Raw genomic sequence first — 19,035 nt, 5'->3', positions numbered from 1 at the left:
GTGAGAATGAATCTAAGTTTTTCTGGCCTGAGGAATATTTCTTAATGCTCCTGTGCAATGTGGATTTCTTGCTGCCTGCCTGTTGTTAGGGACCCTCTGTCTTTGTCCTGTGTGCTGCATGCTTCCCCGAGGTATGCAGGAATCTTTGGGGTCCTTATTCCAGTGTCAAATTTGACAGAAGTTTTGATAGCAATTAGTTCACTGATTCAGAAGTTATTAAGATGAGGATAGTAAACAAGCATGATACTGTAAACTTAATTTTCTTAGGATATGAAGCTAAAACCAAGGATATTATACAATAATTTTAAATGAATGACTTGTAAACCCAACTGAATTGGAAGAAATCTTGTCAGATGCAGAGTAACTGTGGAATTAGTAAAAATTTCTCAGCTTGAATGGGGGATCCCTTGAGGAGAGCACACACATCTCTATAGACTTCACTTTTGAGCTGGTACAATCTCAAAATCCCTTATCTCAGCCCAAGCAGCCCCAGAACACACTCCCATGGGAACAGCCTGTCTCCCCGCTCAGTGGCATAGGGGGTTTTGTGTCCAATGCAGATGTGAAAGAAATCCCACTCACAGGGGTGATATTCACAATTACAGAAAGGGGTCAGTGGACAAGGACTGGTTCTCACCTGTCCTGTGTCTCTGCCGTAGACGAAATGCTAGATTTGGGGAAGAAGAAGGAAATATTTCTCTGAAAGATTATTTGTAAGTAAATAGAAAAAAACAAACAAAACAAACCATGGCAGCTGTTTGAGGCCGTTCAGACCAAGTGCTGGCATTAATCCTGGCAGAAAGAGCTCAGTGCACCAATGAAAGTGCACAAGAGGTCAGTGTAGCACCTAGCTGGGCAGCTTATCAGCAAACCCACCACTGGTCATGCTGACAATCTCCCCATAACTGGAGAACAGACATTCACAGGGATGGTAAGAATGAGATACTGCTATAATATTTGCTGAGGTTTCTTTGCTGTGGACTAATTTGAAGAGTAGAAAATCTTCCTGACCCAATATAGAATATGATTTGGCATGGTGTGGGATATTTAAGACAGGAAGAAAAAAACCTGATTACTTCTTGCTAAATACACAGACATATCTTACCAAAAGTGATGGATTTCTCCTAATTCTTGCACTATTCCATGCTAAGTAAACTTTCTGTCCCCCAAATTATGCTATCTACGATATCTTCTCTGAAAAGAATCAAATCTCTTCTTCTTTTAGGGGAAAATGTGAACAAATACTCTGCTCTATCAGCTTCTCTCCCACAGAGCTGTTTAGAGCATTCCATGCCCTGTCCCGGAGTACCACTAGGTGTCCGTGTTTGCCATCACACAGCAACTGAATTTGCTATAAAGAATTAACTCTTGCTTGTCCTCGAGGTGCTTATCTAAGAACGAGGTGCAGTGTCTGGGCATGAAGGAGCTGGTTCAGACAGCATCCCCAGACTCATTGCTTTCAATGATATGGGCAGAGGATGTTCCAGAATATTAAAAAAATTGTCTTCAGATAGTTCAGATTGAATTTTGAAAAATAAGTAATTTTCATTGCTTAAGCAGGAAAGGAAACAGCCTGGGAATATTCCAGAGAAAAAGGCCTGGTCAAGATGACACCTGAGAAAGTTTGGGACAAACAAGGCACTTCCCAGGAAGCATCAGTCTGGGCAGTGCTGCCCTAAGCAGCTCCCTGCCCTCCTCTCTGGGGGCTGCTGACCTAACATCAGTTTATGGCAGGCCTTGTCATCCCTTCCAAAAGAACGAAACATCTGTGACACAAACAGATGCTTCAATTTGGGCAACACCTGTAAATGTTGTCCCAGTGGAGGCAGGTGTGCTCCATGAAGGTACCTCGGGTACCTTCCAGCTCTGTGTGCCTGCTTTCGATTCATTATAACAGCAATTTAATGTAATGAGAACAGGAAGCGATCATCCCCTGGAGGAGCTCCTGGGCACCTGGTGTGAGATCAAGTTCTGCCTCAGCAGACAAGATTCTTGTGTTCCTCCCCACCATCAGACTCTACCTTTGATATGTGAGGGAGGGAGCTTGCTTCCCTCAGCTCTCTGGAGGCCTAAATATCCCTGAAGGCATATGAATTTATATAATTTGCTGCTCCAGGTTCTGCTGCATGGAAATGTGGACCAGGGCTTCCACATGCTCCAACTGACTGGATGGAGCCAGTGCTGAAACAACACATTTCCAGGGAAAGAGCCCTCCTTTGGCAGGTGGAATTAAGCAGTTTCCCTTTTACAGGTAGGTGCAGGTGGTAGATACAAACAGTTAGCTCAGGGAGAGCCCATAGATCATTTTTAGGTGCCAGTTCCAAAGAACAGAAAAGGAACAGATCACTTTTAGGTGCCAGCTCCAAAGAACAGAACCCTTCCTGTTGCCCAAGGGCTTCCATGTATTTCCCAGGCCTGCTCAACATCCTACATACCACCACACCACAAAGAACATTTTCTTACCAAATTAACCCACAGCAAAGTAATCTCTCTGGAAAACTTATGATATACTAATATATATACAACTTGTAAGCCACTGAGGAATAATGCAAATACATCTGATTCCCGATGACAGAAATTATTTCACCTCCAAAGTGATCACTCAAGCTGTTAGTTAGTTACTTAATTTGTTTTTAGAGAACAATTTTCCAGCTTCAGAGAAGTATATCATGCTTCCCTCCACGCTGGAGCATGGAAATAGGAATATAGATGGACTGCTGGTTTCTCACACATATTGCATTTGTTTTGGAAGGAAAATAGAGAATGACCATGGGGTTGAAATTCACAGGTAAATGGCTTCACATTTTAACATATAATGTTCACTTTTATTATTCCTGGGATTAAAACCACCATTAAAGCCACGGACTGGATATATTTAGAACCCAGACAGCACTCTAATCTGTATGTGGCACAACGAGACACACACATTAAAATAAAAATAACAATGCAACATGCCTTTGCAGAGCACAAGGCATAACTGAAAGATCTGACACAAGGACAGATCTAACAAATTACACAGCAAGCAACAGCCTTAAAATCAGGAAGAAAAGGAAATGGGAGAAGCAAATAGCAAAATGTAATGAGGAAGCAAGAGGGCTGTATGTCCTGAGAGAAGCTGGCAGGAGCCCCAGCCTGTCTCCACAGTGCCTGCCATCAGCAAACCATGTCCCATCCTCTGCCTTCACAAGCTCCTGGGCTAGAAAACATCACTGTGCATTCAGTGTGTAAATGTTTTCTTCAGTATATTCTAATCTAGTGGTCAAATCTGAGCTGGAGGGGAGCCCTGCCCCTTCACCAGTGCAGGCAGGGACTCGGGCACAGCCCTCAGGAACTGCCCTCTCTGCTGCAGGAAGCTGCTCATAAACCTCAGAGCATTGATGTGAGCAGTTCATGTCAGACATGACATCATGTCAGACACACACGCGCCTTTCTGCTCCTGGGAACACTCACCCCAGTGCCCGTCAGCTGCAGGAGAGTGAAGTACAAGCAAACAAAATGATCCCAGGCATGGTCACATCCTGCTGTGGAAGTGTCCAGGCTGCTCCAAGAGCAGGAGCCAGCTTAGCTCCAGCGACCAGCAGGCACTGGTCAGTGCAGGATGACCATGAGATTGTCCTTCCTGAACCCCAGTGTGTGTGCATGGTCACTGTGCACCTGTTGCATTTTCAGCCACAAAGCAGCAGCCAGAGGAAGCAAGGCTGAACACCAGAGGCATATTCATCATCATAATGCAGATGGAAAACACCTACCAGGTCACAGGCTGTCCTTCCTTCCCTCAAATAAATCCCTAAAATAGATCTTAAGTAGTACTAAATCCACTCCAGGTGAAAGTGAAATGGGCATGGTTAGCTTTCCAACAGGGGGAGCAGGTATTTGGAGGTGGGTGTCTGAAGTATGTTTAAGTGTTTTGAAATATGCCAACACTGCTGTGGAAACCCACACAAGCTGGTTATTTACATCTATTCAAGAGCACACAGAGCTCAGCTAGTTTAAACAAAGCATTTTGTGTGCTGCAGCACTATGGCCTAATATAAATTGCTAGTTTTCTGTTGCTTTTAGGCTTTCTCTCTGGTTCTGGATGAAAGCCAGTTTTGAATAGAAGCATTTAGTCTCCATAAACAGCCTATTTCAAGAGGGTGAGAGAGGCACTAGGAGCAAGAATGGGATTTGCATTCTTATCAAGAGATTAAAAAAAGTGAATAAAACCACTTAGATGTTCTGTCTGCACTGAAATAAATCCAGGAGCTGTCAATTTAGCTGGGGGACAGACATGAGAAATCTTATCCCCAGCAGAGTTCTTTGAAAATTTCTGTAATTTTGTAGAGATTTTCTTTTTACTAGGAGGTTAGAGAGTGAGAGATCAAATTCAAAAAAAGCCTTTGAGGAATTTTAGTGCTAGATAATTGCTTTCATTTTTTTACTCTTTAACAGGCTCTGTTTGGAGTGTGAACTCTGAGTTACCCATGTTTGTCACTCTAAAGCCTCTCAGCTCTAAAGGATGCTGAGCTCTGGCAATGCTGGTAGATGCTTTGCTGCATCTGTTCAGGGCTGGTTTTGTGGAGACAGGTTGTATTTCAGAAGCTATGGGCTAACCAGGAATAACCTGCTACAGTCAGTAGCATTGCTCTGGACTGAATAGCTCTGAATTGAAAATTCAGTGGAAAATGCCTGACTCATCTGAATCCTTCTTAGTCCTCAGGCCCCATCTTCCATGAAGATGGAGTTGGTGCTTCCCACTCTTTCTACTTTGTCTGACTGAACAGAGAGGATCAGTGCTTGAGCTCCAGGGGAAGGTCTGTTTATATTTAGGCAATTAATCAAACAAGTGGCTGGGATAATGGTGACATCCAATGGGCCAAATGTAGCATCTTTGCTCCTCTCAACAAGGAGATAACAGAGGCATCTGGGTGTCCAGAATTATAAATATAAGCACAGCAAGTTATTCCACAGCAGGAAGAATAGACAAATGGCATGTGGGACACATAAAATGCTAAAGGAAAGGAAATCTGGTGTTATGGTCTCAAATAGCACATACCTTTCCAGCATTTCTTGCTGGAGTTCCTACTAGACGACCATATCCTGACTCTGCTGGGTTTTGGACTCTGGCACATGCTGACATCTGCAGAACAGCTTGAATGGAGCTGCCTGAATTATTTCTGGAGCCTTTTTTCCAGAAAGTAAGACTAAAGTTGATCCAAATGAAACAGCATTTCTAGCTATAAAAAATGCTTTTGAAGATAAAGACAACCAGATTCACTTTGCTTCACGCAACAAATTGAACCAGAGCATGCCTGTGTTTGATCTGAGGGTTTCCTCATGGCATTTGGCTCAGAGAGCTGGTACCCAAATTCCATTCTTTTCCCTTCCCTGGAGAAGCACAAAATGGAGCAGATATCATCTGTGCTCCTCAGTGACACACAGCCAGCACATCTGGCTCCAAAACCCTTTGGCTTTGGAGGGTGAGCAAGGACGATGGCTGAAACCCTCCAAGGTAAACCCTACCTGTTGTCTTTTGCAGCCACAAGATGTTCTAAACCAACACAGGGTTTATAAAAATGCAAGAATAGACTGAAATCAGGGATACGACTAGCTGTTTTCTTTCATATTTGGCACCATTTTGAACCAGGAATCAAGAGTTCCAGTCACAGATGATTTGTCAGACACCAACTCCTGAGACACTCCTAGCAAGCACACAAAATCTGATCATGTATTCTGGTCAGGAACTTTGTGAAACACCTCCAGGTATAAGCAGCAGAGGCAAATGTGCACAGTAAAAAGTCTTTCTTCACAGCTGATGACTTTAAAATAGAAACCCAGCTGCTGGCATCACATACCTGGTACTGGTGGAGAAAGAGGATTTGAGGCTGATGAAAGTTTGAAACACAAGGGATAAGAAAATGAGCCCTTGCAAAAGGTGCGTTATATGAATATCTGTCTTTATCTAAGTGGAGCATTCTGCCCTGAGCAGAATTTTGAGAAAGGAGACCAAAAAATCTTCCAGAAACCTTCCTCCTTCCACAGTGCTCCCAGCTCAGTATGACCCCCGCTATTTGTTTCTCAGCAAGGAACCTACAGATTCACTGATATCAGCATCAGGAAATAATTCGGTCCTTAATTAACCACCTCAGCTTTTAAATTACACCAAAAGGAAACAGTTACCTGAAGAACTGTGAACAGGGGTTCACGGTAACTAGAGGAGAAATCTCAGATGGCCTTCTTGAGAAGGAAACAAATGATACAACAGTAAATGAAAAAAAGCACAATAAGGCCACCTAAGAACTTTAGACCAAAGTATATATCAGTGTGTACACTAGATCAGATTTGCTTAATACACATATCCCCAGATTATATTTCCTTTATAATCTGGATAATTATTTTAAATGGGTACATTGCTGTCTGCAGAGTTATACTTTTAATGGACTTATGAAAAGTGATATAATTTCAGTCAATACCCAAGAGATCTTCCTCTCCTTGTCAAGTAAAAAGTAGACATTTCCAAGACACAAAGTTGTAGATTGCTTCAAAGCTGTGTTTTCCTGGTCCTGCTATAAGAAGTGAGGGCTTGAAGGAAGAAAAGGGATAATCTTATATTCTCTTCCTCACCTCTGCCAGCATGCAGGAATCAGGATTTAGTAGCCAAGTACCACTGTGGTTTAGACACAAATAAGATTGATTACCATAGATAGATATCCTCTCTAGTGACAGTCATGCCCAGCAGACCCTCTGCTGACCTTCACTGACCTGCCCCAGGTGCTCTGGACTCTGCTAAAACATCCCCCCTCCCCTGCAATGAATGTTGGATATCTAAAGGCAGCATGGATGGGGAGCCCAGCACACAGAAACACAAAAGCCTGCCCTCATGCCTGGTAGCATCATAGGAAACCACAGCACCCCTCCTTCAGGGATATTAACTCTCTCAAAATGGGTGAGGATCTGCACAGAGAAGCCAAAACCATGATGAAGTACTTAAAATATCCTCTGATGGTTTTTTTGCCTAAATTGATGAATTCACAGAACAGATGTTTGACATAAAACTGGCTTTGTTTTTAATTGGAGGAGATTATTTAAACTATGTCTAAGCCATATGGTCCTGTAAGCCTGACTCCCCTTTGCCATTGCTGGAGAGACCAGCTTGGCATCCCTCTCTGTTTCCAAGTAATTTCCTTTATACAGATTTAATAGCTGCTATTTTTTTTTTTTTTTCATTATTGGTCCCTAGGTCCCATTACTATAAATCAGGGCCTTAGGCCCAAAATTGATTCAAAGGTGGATTTGGACAAGCTGCTTTGCATGTTTTTCAGTACTAGGATAGTTTAATAGAACATAAAGGGGAATGCAGATGTGAATACAGAAAACACTTTGGGAGGAATGGTGACAGTGAGTGATGTTCATCTCCAAGCCACTAAAGGAAGACCTGGTTCTGGCTAGCACATTTTCCTGCCCCTTTTCCCCTTGCAAGTGTCACACTGAAGACAGTGAATTTTCAGAGGGATGTAGTAGACACTAGGAAAACCACAGGTGCTACCAAATGACTGATAGAAGGCGCTGGGTGCTAGGCAGGCTTCAGGCTAAAAGAACATGTGATGGTTGAAGGCATCCTAATGATCTGCTTCAGCTCAATCTTCCCATTAATCATCACAAAAAAACAGGTCACTGCTGCTGCAGAAAGGCTGCAGGGGTGATCTCTGCTTGAAGCAAAGCCAACCTTGAGTGGGAGAGTTTGCAAAACTCTTGCATGCCAATACCCTGAGGTGGTGTTTGGCACCGAGGAAAAAAGAACTTGGGAGAGATGATCATTTGTGTTGGAGTCCTCCCTACTGCTTGCCTTGCCCACTGCACCCTCTGAGCCTTTCCAGCATTGCTGCAGGATCTTCAGCCCATGATGGGTTGCAGCTTGATTCCCAACAGTTAAATCCTGGGGTTTTCATTCCCTTTTCCATAATACTGCCATTTACTTGAGGTGACCTCATTTGCCAAGTGATGTCACAGTGTGCACGATGGAGCCTGGCACGTCGAAGCAGATGTTTCAGTGGACACAGAAACAGTATTATGAAATGAAAATATTGCCTAAAACCTGAGCAACACCAGAGATTACAATGGTCTTTATGAAGATCAGCTTACCTAAAATAGCATTGAAAGGCCTTTGGCTGCAGTCATAGGCTTCCCTTCTAAAATGAAAGATTGTTGCTGGTACTACTGTAATGTGACTCCCAAAGGAACCAGCAGCTGCAGGTTTTGAATTTTATCATTTTTGGCCACTCTGTTTGACAGAGTTGACTGTAGCATGCCCAAAGGACACTCCTTCCATAAAATTTTCTTCTTTAACTCCAATAACAAAAAATGGTTGCATACTTTTGTTTTGGTGTGTTTTGTTTTGGTTTCTAACAAGGTAACAAATTCTGTTTCAAAGAATGTAAATCCAAAGAGTTTGCTAGTTGATCTCACTTGCTTTGTTTCAACTGAATAGAAGTGTCATTGACTCTGTTATTTACATTTTCTGTCACATTGTATTATCAGGGAGGGCTAAATATGAATCAATGAAATTCAGCACAAACAAGTAGAATATTGAGAGGAGCCTGAAAGAACTTGCCAGGTTCATTTATCAAAGGTTGAGCAGAATAATAAGGTCTATTGATAAGCACATTCCCAGCCCCTGCTTAATTTCTTTCCCTGAAGACACTTCCAATAAAATGCTCTGACTTGTGCAATCACTGTTACATACTGTTACATGTAAATTGTTCCCGGATGAATACATTCATTTCTCTTCTTCCTACACTCAATTCAGCCAATATGGAAACCTCAATTTTCACAGACAGATGTCTGTGTTTATCCACAACATGTGCTCTTGTGTTCCCTAAAACCACGCTTCTCTTTTTGTGCTCAATGCATGCAGAGGAAGGTGATATGACCTGAGCTTAAAACATCCTCAGGGTATTTGACAGTGTGTAATGCAAGAGTGTCCAGGAGAAACAAAAGATTTTGGTAGCTGTGTGTAACGTTTTCAGCCTGAGATCCAAGTACACTTAATGTCTGTCAATAGCATATCCAGTGTGTCTCAAACCATGGGGAGGACACGTCCAGGGCAGCTCAGTTACAAAGCTGCAGCTGGGAAGGGACAGAGCCTGAAGTCAGTGAATTCAGTGTGAATTGGACACTGCTTCCTTTGGGTTTCTTTTGCAAATCCTTGACTAAATCTCCACCTTATCCTTAATTGGCAGATATAAAGATATGTGCTTGGGGGAACCACATTTGATTTTTTGCTAGTAACTGAGAAAAAAAGATAAATTCTAAGAAATTCTCTTTCAGAAAGACAGTGAATCTATTGCATTTGACAGTGGCTCTGAGTTAGTTTATTTCAGTTTGAATAGTAAGGGATTTTGTGGCATCCTGGGTTCAGGCGGGACAGCCAACGGGAGCCCATGCATGGAGGGACAGAGGCACGGGAAAGGAATAGGACTGTGGGAACACTGGACTGCAGTGATGGAGGGCTGACAGCAACACAAGATCTGGGGCTAGGCAAAGGAAAGTGGGGAATACCAGCAGTGATAATCAGCCAGGCCGATAAACAACCTTGTATTGAAACTGAGCAATTCCCTTACACAACTTCAATTCACTTTGAGATCAGGTTCTCAAGCTGCATAGTGGAGAATCTTAAAATTAAGGAAAAAACTATTAACCTTTGCTGCTCTTGCTTCAACTCCACTTCTTATTACTCTTACATTGACACACTGCCTGCCATGCTTGTGCCTGTAGCAATCAACATGGTATTATCCCACCTACTTAACCTGAATATCCAACAGGGCACTTCCTTGGCTGAATATTTCCTCTTTCAGTCACAGAATTACACTCCCTTAACAAATTCTGTTTTATGAATTCAGTATTACTTCATCTATGCTGGAGTACTTTTGGCATAAACATCTGTTTCCTTTCATAAAATAAGAACAACAAATAATAAGTTAGCAATTTCCTCTATCCCAGGCAATACAGTAGCAGAGTTGTGTGTTTAAACCTCATGAATCCCCACCCAATCTAAAGAAGAAACTGCTGAAATGCTCTGTCTGCCAGAATGAGTCTTAAGGGGAGGGAAAACATGCCTGAAGTAGAAGAGAATGAATTAGCCTTTACTGCATGAAATAGGAATTTATTGTTGCATCACCACACCTAACAATATGGTTATGAGGTGGTGGCTCTTTCAATGACAAATTTCTGCAAGAAAACAATGAAAACACACTGTAAATCATCTTTCCTTCTCAGGGTTCTCAAGGCCTTAGTAAGCAGTGACCCTATTAAGGGCATGTACTTATCACAGCCTGCACTGTTTCCTTCTCTTCTTTCTGGGTCCCCTCTCTGTCCCTCCAGCAAAAAAGGGACCCTTTATCACACTGCTCTGTGTTGTACCATACCTAATGTCTGGATTGATCCAAGGTGCAGATAAATGAATTTGCCTCTCTTCTATATGAAAAGTATTTTTGTCAGTAAGATGCACCACTGAGGCATGGGAAAAGAAACGAAGAGAGTTTGAAAAGAGTCTGAAAAGGCCCTGCAGAAAACAGAGAAAACTCAGGGGACACAGTATTCAGAGGCAGGCGCACTCTTGGCAGGCAGACAGAGGGTTTTGGTCACTGGCACATTACTGCCCAGCTGCAGCAGCAACAGGCCATCTCCCTCCTCCCCTCCTGAGCTGAGAAGGTGCTGGGCACCCCAAGGACACTTTCCCACTGCCCTGCTCCTGCTGCTCCCCACAGAGGGCAGGGGCTGAGGGGACACTTGCAGTTGGCTGAGAGGTGGCAGCAGAAGTCATGCCAGTGTCTGAGACTGGCCCCTTCCCTGGGGGTCAGGCAACCCATCAGTGGGAGTGAGAACTTAGGACGAGTCTTATTTCAAAATGTCTATGATACCTTTTTCTAGCCTTCCAGTGAGAAAGTCACAAATAAAATTGAATGATACTACAGAGACTTTAGATCACATGAAATACCCTTCTGTCAGGCTGAAATCACCAGTAATGAGTGTAAAGAAAAAATAGAGATGAATGAACAACATTTTCCAAACTGAAGCCAAAGAGCATTATAGTTCTTGACAGATATCTCCAGAGAATTTACACGTACCACAATGGCAACAATACAAATGTAGCTAAACCTTATTTCTTCCATATGAAGGGCAATTTCATCTTCTACAGAAAACAATGTTTATCACCCAATTTTAGTTTTTCTACCTCCTTGCAACTTGGCAGCCATTCGACATCATCCATCTCCATTAAGACACTATGGGTCATCAGTATTGCCTATTTTGACAATTACAATCCCAGATGGCTCCTTTGCAAAAATTTGTACAACTCACTGGCACCACTACATACAATTGGGTTCTAATTGTACAATAAATGTCATTTATACTGGTTGACTGCATTTTCCTATTCTGATCACTTTATGTCATTTTATGCCATTCTTTTTCACAGCCTTACTTTGCAGCCCAATATAATTTGACTCATCATCCCTACAATAGGTCTACTTCTCCTCTTTCAAGCTATATGATAGGAAATATTCTGTATCATGCATACTGGTTATCAGTAACAGGGGCACACTTTAAGAGAATTATCATGTGTTACCACAGACAAGAAATACAACTAATGTAAACTCATATTCTAGCCATAATAAGAGAACCTGCATCAGCTGTTGACCCAGTGCAACACATTAACTGATTCAAAGTCTTATGCAAACAGAATTTCTGTGACTTCGCTGGTAAACGTGAATAGTGCAGAAAAGATGGACTGTTCTCCCTTTTTACATACTTTTCTCATGAAAAGAAGTAAGCTTATTTCTAAAGAATTGTTAAAGCATTTTTTGATTACTAAAAATGGGAAGTAGTCACACAAGCAACACTGAAGGAAGCAAAAAAGTGATCTAATCTCTCTTTACAAAAGAAAAAGTAGCCAGTCAACACAAAAGTGCAGCACCCACCAGAGAAACAGGCAGGAGAATGGTCATTCCAAAAATGGGTACAGTGTAATGCTATACTTCTACAGCTATAGATCTGGCATAGCAAATTTGGGTTTCTCTTTTTATAGAAGTGTTTCTAAAAAACTCCTTTGGCAAACACCAGCAGAGCCTTTACTCCCAAGCAAAGTAAACAGACTGAAGGAATTTGATGCTGTTCTTTTGAAGTACAAGTCTGCTCTCCTCACCCTCTAAAAAGATACCCAAAACAGGAGGGAATGAATAGAACTGCCTGAGCAAATACCTTCTAGCAGGATTTCTCAGTGAGTGAAAGCTCCAGCACCACCTGCTCAGGGTCAGAATCTGCTACAGCCCATGAAAATTGCGTTGGGACTTGAATAACTCTTTTTAAACCTTCACCAAAGTTGTTTAGAATCAGGACAGAAAATGTAAGAGCCAACATACCTTCCCCTCTGGCAGTTCGACAGGTGTGTGCTACATTAACTAACCCAGTCTCTGTGCCACTGCCACCTTGACGTCATTGTTACTGGGTTGACAAAAGGTTTCCATGACAAACTAGAAAGCTGATCTGTTATCTCCTCTTTGGAGGAAATTGAAATGCCCTCTCTCCCATATTCTGCTAGACCCACCCATCTTGTTTTTGGCACACAGCACAGAGACTGAGCTTCTGTGATTTAGATTTCCCTCCGCTCTGAAAAAGAGTAACTAACTTGTTTGTTGTTTTTCACCTAACTTAAACTAGAGGGTGTCATCCTCATCCCATTGCAATCCCAACCACTTCACCCACAGCACAATCTTCTTTGTAGGCATGTTGACTACCATGCTCAAAAAGAGAACAGATAACACTGAAAGAGGACAAACTTTGAAGCAATGAAAAAAAACATTATTAAGACATTTGATTCTCTTCTTGGCTATAATTTTTTACCTCTACTAGCAGGCATGACCCATAATAGTTAACAGATGTTTGAAACATCTCATTTTGAACTTTGCCTAGGATTAAAAGGGATCTTGTAGAATTTAAATAGCAGCTGCAGAATGAAATAAGGCTGCCTTTCCTAATGTGACAGAAATGTTCATCCTAGCCTTAAACAAGGAGGACTGTTTTACGTTCTGTAAATACTGAGGAAGCTAAATTTCTCAGCACAGACACCCACACATTATACATTTTATATGTGTCTAATTTGCAGCAGTTGACATGAAATAACCCCAGTGGAAAAGGCTGGCCCAGCTGCCTGCATGCTTCTTAGGTTTTTGCTACAAAACCTGCAGCTCACCACAAACAGGAGAACAATGGAATATTTTGGCCATGAACATCAGGTTAGCAAATTTGGTGGTACAAATTTATTTATTATCATCATTACTATTCTCACAGCATCAAGGGAGAACCCAGCAGTCCTCAAAAAGGATCATGTCCTGGATATGGAAACGAACCCAAACAATCTCCAAAGAGCAATAAAATACACTTCCCAACAGCTGTGCAACCCCACCAGCCTTTCTGCCATGCTGGCCCCAGCAGGGTCCCTACCCCGTGCAGCAATGCAAACACACCCTTTATTTAAGTACTGGGATTGATGCTAAATTCAACCTCGTGGAAATAGTCCCTATGGATCCTCTAGGGCTACTGATTCCCCTGCCTCTTGTTCCTACAATGATTAGATTTCAGCCAAAGGCTAACTAATTCACTGACACTAAGCTTCCGAATTGAGGAAGTTAACATACAAACAGCTAATTTAAAAACAAGTTTAGATCTCAAAATGAATTATTGTTCCCTTTCAGACTGCATGCATTTCTTCTTTGCTTGACACTAAGATTTTTCATTAATTCCCATACTTGTAGGTTTCTCCATGTTTGCAAACAAAGATCTGATATGGCAGATGTAAGATCTGAAACAGGTTTTGAAAGACCTGCTGTAGTGAACAAAGATGTCCTTAGCCTTTTTGCATCTGGTTTGAGTTAATATTTGTATCCCCTTAGAATACACAAGATTTTTTGCTAAGCTAGACTTTTCCTAGTACACATGTTTTAGTAACATAAGGTTGTAATATACTGCTCTCAAACAGATGTGCTTCTGGAGGTTATCCCAAGGAGAACTGCTCACCTTCGGAGGGAGGAAAAGTCTAAACCAAGGGTATTCTATTGTTTTTGGGGAAGACAAAATGCCTTGATTCCCATTAAGATTGTTTTAAATCCTGCTGCGTGATGGCTGCTTACAACTAATGTGGCATGTAATACTAAAGATGTTATTACTGAACATGAAAATAGCTAACACTTTTGCAAATCTAATCAACGTATTTAATTCATTGTCCCACTGTGGTTCACAACTCTAAAAGACCTTCAGATCAATGCAGGACTTAAAAACATATACTTATTCTCCTGTTGAGCAGAGCTCAGCATATGCTTAACATCAAGGGCATGTGCTTAATGGGCTCATGAAACACGTCCTGGTTTATGATTCAGCACAAGCAATTTGCAGCTCTGTTTTCATCTTCCTTACAACCACTAACGTGCCCAAGGAATTACAACCAGGTCAGTGGCAGGAACTGGAGCTTTGGCCTCCTCAAGGGGCCCATTGGGCTGAGGGAACCCAGCACACAACACCAGCCTGGGACACACCAACCCGTGGGGAACCCTGGTCAGGGTGTTCCATTTACAACCAGGGAACGGGCTAAGGAAAACCACCAGCTAATTACACACCAGAGCTATTTAGCATGAAGAAACTATGTGCTGGAATAAGACCCCCAGGTGTTTTTACTGCAGATTTACTGTAACTCCACCATTCCCAGCAGGTGTCAACACTCCTGACTCGGAGAACACACCACCTGCATGTACTTTTTATTCAATTACCATGATTTTCAGAACTATGCTCTGCGGTGCTCAAAGCAGAGTCATTAATCTTCAGTAATCTCTCTGAACAATTTCAACTTTTCTGAGCCTGAAGCCCCTCTATAAAGCAGGGGTTGTATTGTCTGAGCATAGGATTTTATGCAAGGCAGTTGCCATAGCAATGTGACAGAAAGGGCAGAACCCAAACAATATCTGAGCATCAAAGAATTCTAAGTGCAGGGAATATTCAGAGCCAGATTCCATATTAGAACTATAGGCTGTCCAAACTGCAGATTCTGAAGCTTAGGAAGGCTGGATATTATTATAAGCTCTCTTGGGGATAGCTGTATTCCAGCAATGCATTATCACCGATCTGTTCCCATTATAATCCATCCATTTCACAGAAAATGACATGTTTTGTAGGGGAGTGGAAAAGCAATCTGAAAAGGAACAATTGCACATCTCAGCTTTGGGTAGAGAAAAGAGAAAGAGGGAGGAAGAAAAAGAGGTTATAATCTAAACTGTATTTCAATAGAAAGCCTGGCTGTTATAAAAATAATAATGGTCTTGGCTAGTCACTTGTTGTGAAATAATGAACCTTGTGCACCTTTATAATATTATTGCAGGCATTGTATAGAGCACCCTAATAAAAATGGATGGCTAACTAAATGAGAAAAGGCTGCTGCATTGTTTTATAAGGCAAGAATCCAGTTCCAGAACACATAAATCGTAAACTCCAAACCAAAGAGTTTATACCAAAAACACAACATAGCTTTATTGTTATTATTACCCTGTTGCTCTTGTATATGCTGCTACAAATGTATTTTCAAAATAATTAAAATCCAAAAGCGTTAGCAACGGAGCAAACCATAACTGTGTCTCAAGAGTGCTGAGTGCCCCAAGCTGTTACAAACCTGCATCTAAGAAAGGTGCTGGTTTTATGTTCATGTGGATTGCCACTTAAAAATGGGAACATACAGATGTGTAAGGCAAAAAAACCTAGCAGAAAGCCTAGGACATAGATAATCTTTGTTCTAACTCCATCTTGCTTTCTTGTCCAATGTTGAACTTGGATGACTCCACTCCTATATCTTCTGAGTCACAGAAACAGGGATAGTGCCAGTCATATTTTCATGAGACCGAGTACAAGCTTGCATTTAACTAATGGCTGGTTTTGCAAGAAACGTGCTGTTTGGATTAGCACATTTCCAGCAAGAGAAAAGCCACCTCAATGCTGGGGAAGTCACCAGCCTCCTCAACACCACTACTGGCCCCTGAGCCTAGAAGAGGACTGATGTCCTTCCTTCCATGAGAGTGAGATCTGCAGTTTTTAGGACTGGTCCTGTTTACCTATGGAAAGCCAGCCAAGCTATTTGTATCAACAGACTGTTCTTTTTGCTTCTGACTGCTCGTCCAGCTGCAGGCATTAGTGACATACTTTTAATTTTTTTGGCTTCTCATGCATAACTAGCAGTCCCCACGGAGCAGACCCAGCACAGGCCAGCTTCCCACAGAGCTGGGCTGCATGGACAGTCTCCAGCTACAGTGGAAGCTTCTTCTGAGGGTCAAGCATCTATGAGGTCTCTCAGCCATGTGTATTGTCTAGTAATGTGTGTGTCCATAAATACATGTGTTCATACTACTGCATTTCTTCTAATTAGAGCAAATTATTGGTTGCTCTCCCTAGCCTATGTGGATTTCCACAGAAATGATTGTTAGGATCAGAAACTTCTGCCAAGTTGCTTAAAATTTGTCCAATGGGTACAAAAGTCGTCAGAGGGCAGAGCACAAACAGATGTGGAAAACATGAAAGAAAATGTTGCTTCCTTAGACAACTAGGTTAGAAAATTTCTCCTATCACAAAGGTAAGTATTAGTCTCTCCAGGATTTCTGTACAAAATTGCCTGCCCTATAATAATTCTATTTTATCTGTATCTGTCAACTAGCCAGGTTTCCATTATTTAATACATCACATGTTTATTTTCTATTGTTCTCCTCTGTTAATAAAAATATCACATGGCCCAAATCAAATGCCTACAAAAGTCTATCACTAATTCCTCTATTAGCTGAATTATAAGCTCATAAAAAATATCAAGCTAGCTCAGTTTTATTTGGCATAAACACGTGCTAACTTGCATTACTTACATGAACAGAGTTTAATACATCATTAACTCATGTTCTTTATTTGTCATTTCATTGTTATTCCTAGAGAAAATATACCAGGTTTGCAATTCAGCGGCATTAACTACAAATGAGACAGCAGATTTTGAAAACTGCAATTTTATCAGCTGATAGGTGAGGTGGAATATCTGACACAAATCCTCTTACTGTTTTTATTTTAGGTTAAATACAATTTCTGAAAGTTTCTCAGGATCTTTTGTATTATTTATATCTCATGCAGGAACACAGATACCCATTACTATGTCAGTAGAAACCATACCAGCATTGCTGCTGTAGCTTAGACATTCTTGTAGCACAAGAGACCCTGCTATGGAAACTTGAACAGATTTGGAAAGCAGCTCCCTAATGGACATGCTAATTAACATGATCCCCTATCCTGTTCCTCCTGGACAGGACCAAACTGTCCCATTACATTTACAGCTTTAAAAGCTGTCTTGCAACAGAGATCAAGGATCACCTGTTCCTGGGAGCTGAACTGCACTTTAATGTTAACCCTGAACCCTTGAAATGACTCATGGTGGGTATAATCTGAAGTTGCTCAATGCCAGGACGTTAAGTCAGGTGTAGGTGCATGTCTGATTGCTTGCAGGCTGCAGTTGTGCTCCTTTTTCTGGGCTAGAAAACACCTGCACAGCCTCCAGGCTGCAGTGGTACCATCAGCATTGCTCAGCACAAACCTTGTAGAGCTCTTTTCATAGCTCCAGGATAACCAACTTCCACTTCCACACTACTATAGTTCCTAAAGTGCCAATGAGGCAGGCCAGTGTATGGTATGAGGGCTTGTTTTATTGTATTAATTTCTGATTCAGTATTATTTGGTTTTACTGCAACCAGTTGTCTGTGCATTTCAACATTCAAAGTTGCTTCTTTCCCAATCCACTCCTGGCTGCCTCTGCAGTAATAACGAAGTGTGGTCTTGGATACTTTGGCATGTGATTAACAGCTGTTCAGATTGCCTTGGCAGTTTCAGAGTATACTAATTGGGTTAACAAGGCACTAAGTGCTCCAAGGTGTTATGAATGTATTGTAAAATCAAAAACTCTGCTGTCAAATGCATTAATTACTCATGGTATGTAATTTGCTTGCAAGGAGCCTACTCCAAAATGCAATATTTACAGCCATTTCTCCTACTCATCTCTGAAAGACATTAGCACACCAGCACCAAGAACACCTTTAACTGATACTGTCTCATTGCTAGAGAAGGAATCTCAGCCAACAGGTTCCTTGGTATCTTTGGAGGGTGTCAGATTCCTCCTCAGCTGCAGCAAACAACTGGGTCCCACCAGGCTCCTTGCCATGGGCTGCCCTCACCAGTCTCCTCTCAGAAAAGCAAGACACAATAGGCCACCTGGACACAACCAGTCCCAATGAGGCATGGACCTGACCCCATCAGGTCCAAAGTCTGGAACACCCAGCCAGTGCCTGGGGCTGTTCCACATGCCTCACTTCCTGGTTTTTCCCCATCCCAGCCCCTAGGCTTTATTGCTGTTCCCATTCTCCTGCTCCCCACCATTTGCACTTGAGGCACCATACCTCATTCCCACCTCCTGCTATCCAGATACTCTGCCTGGCAGTGTTTCTGATTTTTGCAAAATAACAACCTCAGCAATCAGACTAAAGGGCTTTCACAAGCACCCTGTGCTCTCCATTTCACAGGTAAGATCAGACCAATGACACTGTTCAAGCCTACAGAACAGACAAGGCAATCACAGTATCATTTGTTCCCATTGCCCCTTGTGCTGAAACATGCCTAATTTATCCACTGACATAAGAGACACCAGGTTCATGTGATTCCTTCTCCTTCTGCTAGTTCTTTTCTACTAAGGTCATACCTCCTGATTTCATTTCTTTGGAAATGAGCAATTAATTCTTTACTGTCTTCCCTTTTCCTGTTCCTTTCCCATTCCATTAACATGAAAGCCTCACCCAACAGTGACATTCAAGTTGACATTAATTTCTGCTGTATTTGAAGTCAATGTAGTAATATAAACCCTATATCTTTGCCTGATACAACTGAGACATACTAACCTGAATAACTGGGCCAGTTATCCAGAACACTGGCTGAAACTGAAAGTGGACT

At 41.9% G+C, this 19,035-nt stretch overlaps 1 protein-coding gene across 1 annotated transcript in view; it reads right to left on the bottom strand.

The window, feature by feature from the left end:
* The window catches only part of KALRN (kalirin RhoGEF kinase), a 407,865-nt gene that overhangs the window by 30,842 nt on the left and 357,988 nt on the right, over nt 1–19,035 (bottom strand). The window contains exon 34 of the mRNA XM_053983017.1: nt 638–667. Within this exon, the coding sequence (XP_053838992.1) occupies nt 638–667 (30 nt within the window). The remainder of the gene's footprint in view (nt 1–637; nt 668–19,035) is intronic.

This window comes from Vidua macroura, chromosome 7 (assembly GCF_024509145.1).
Source record: "Vidua macroura isolate BioBank_ID:100142 chromosome 7, ASM2450914v1, whole genome shotgun sequence".
Classification (NCBI taxonomy): Eukaryota; Metazoa; Chordata; class Aves; order Passeriformes; family Viduidae; genus Vidua; species Vidua macroura.
This window is presented reverse-complemented; position numbering and strand designations above follow the sequence as displayed.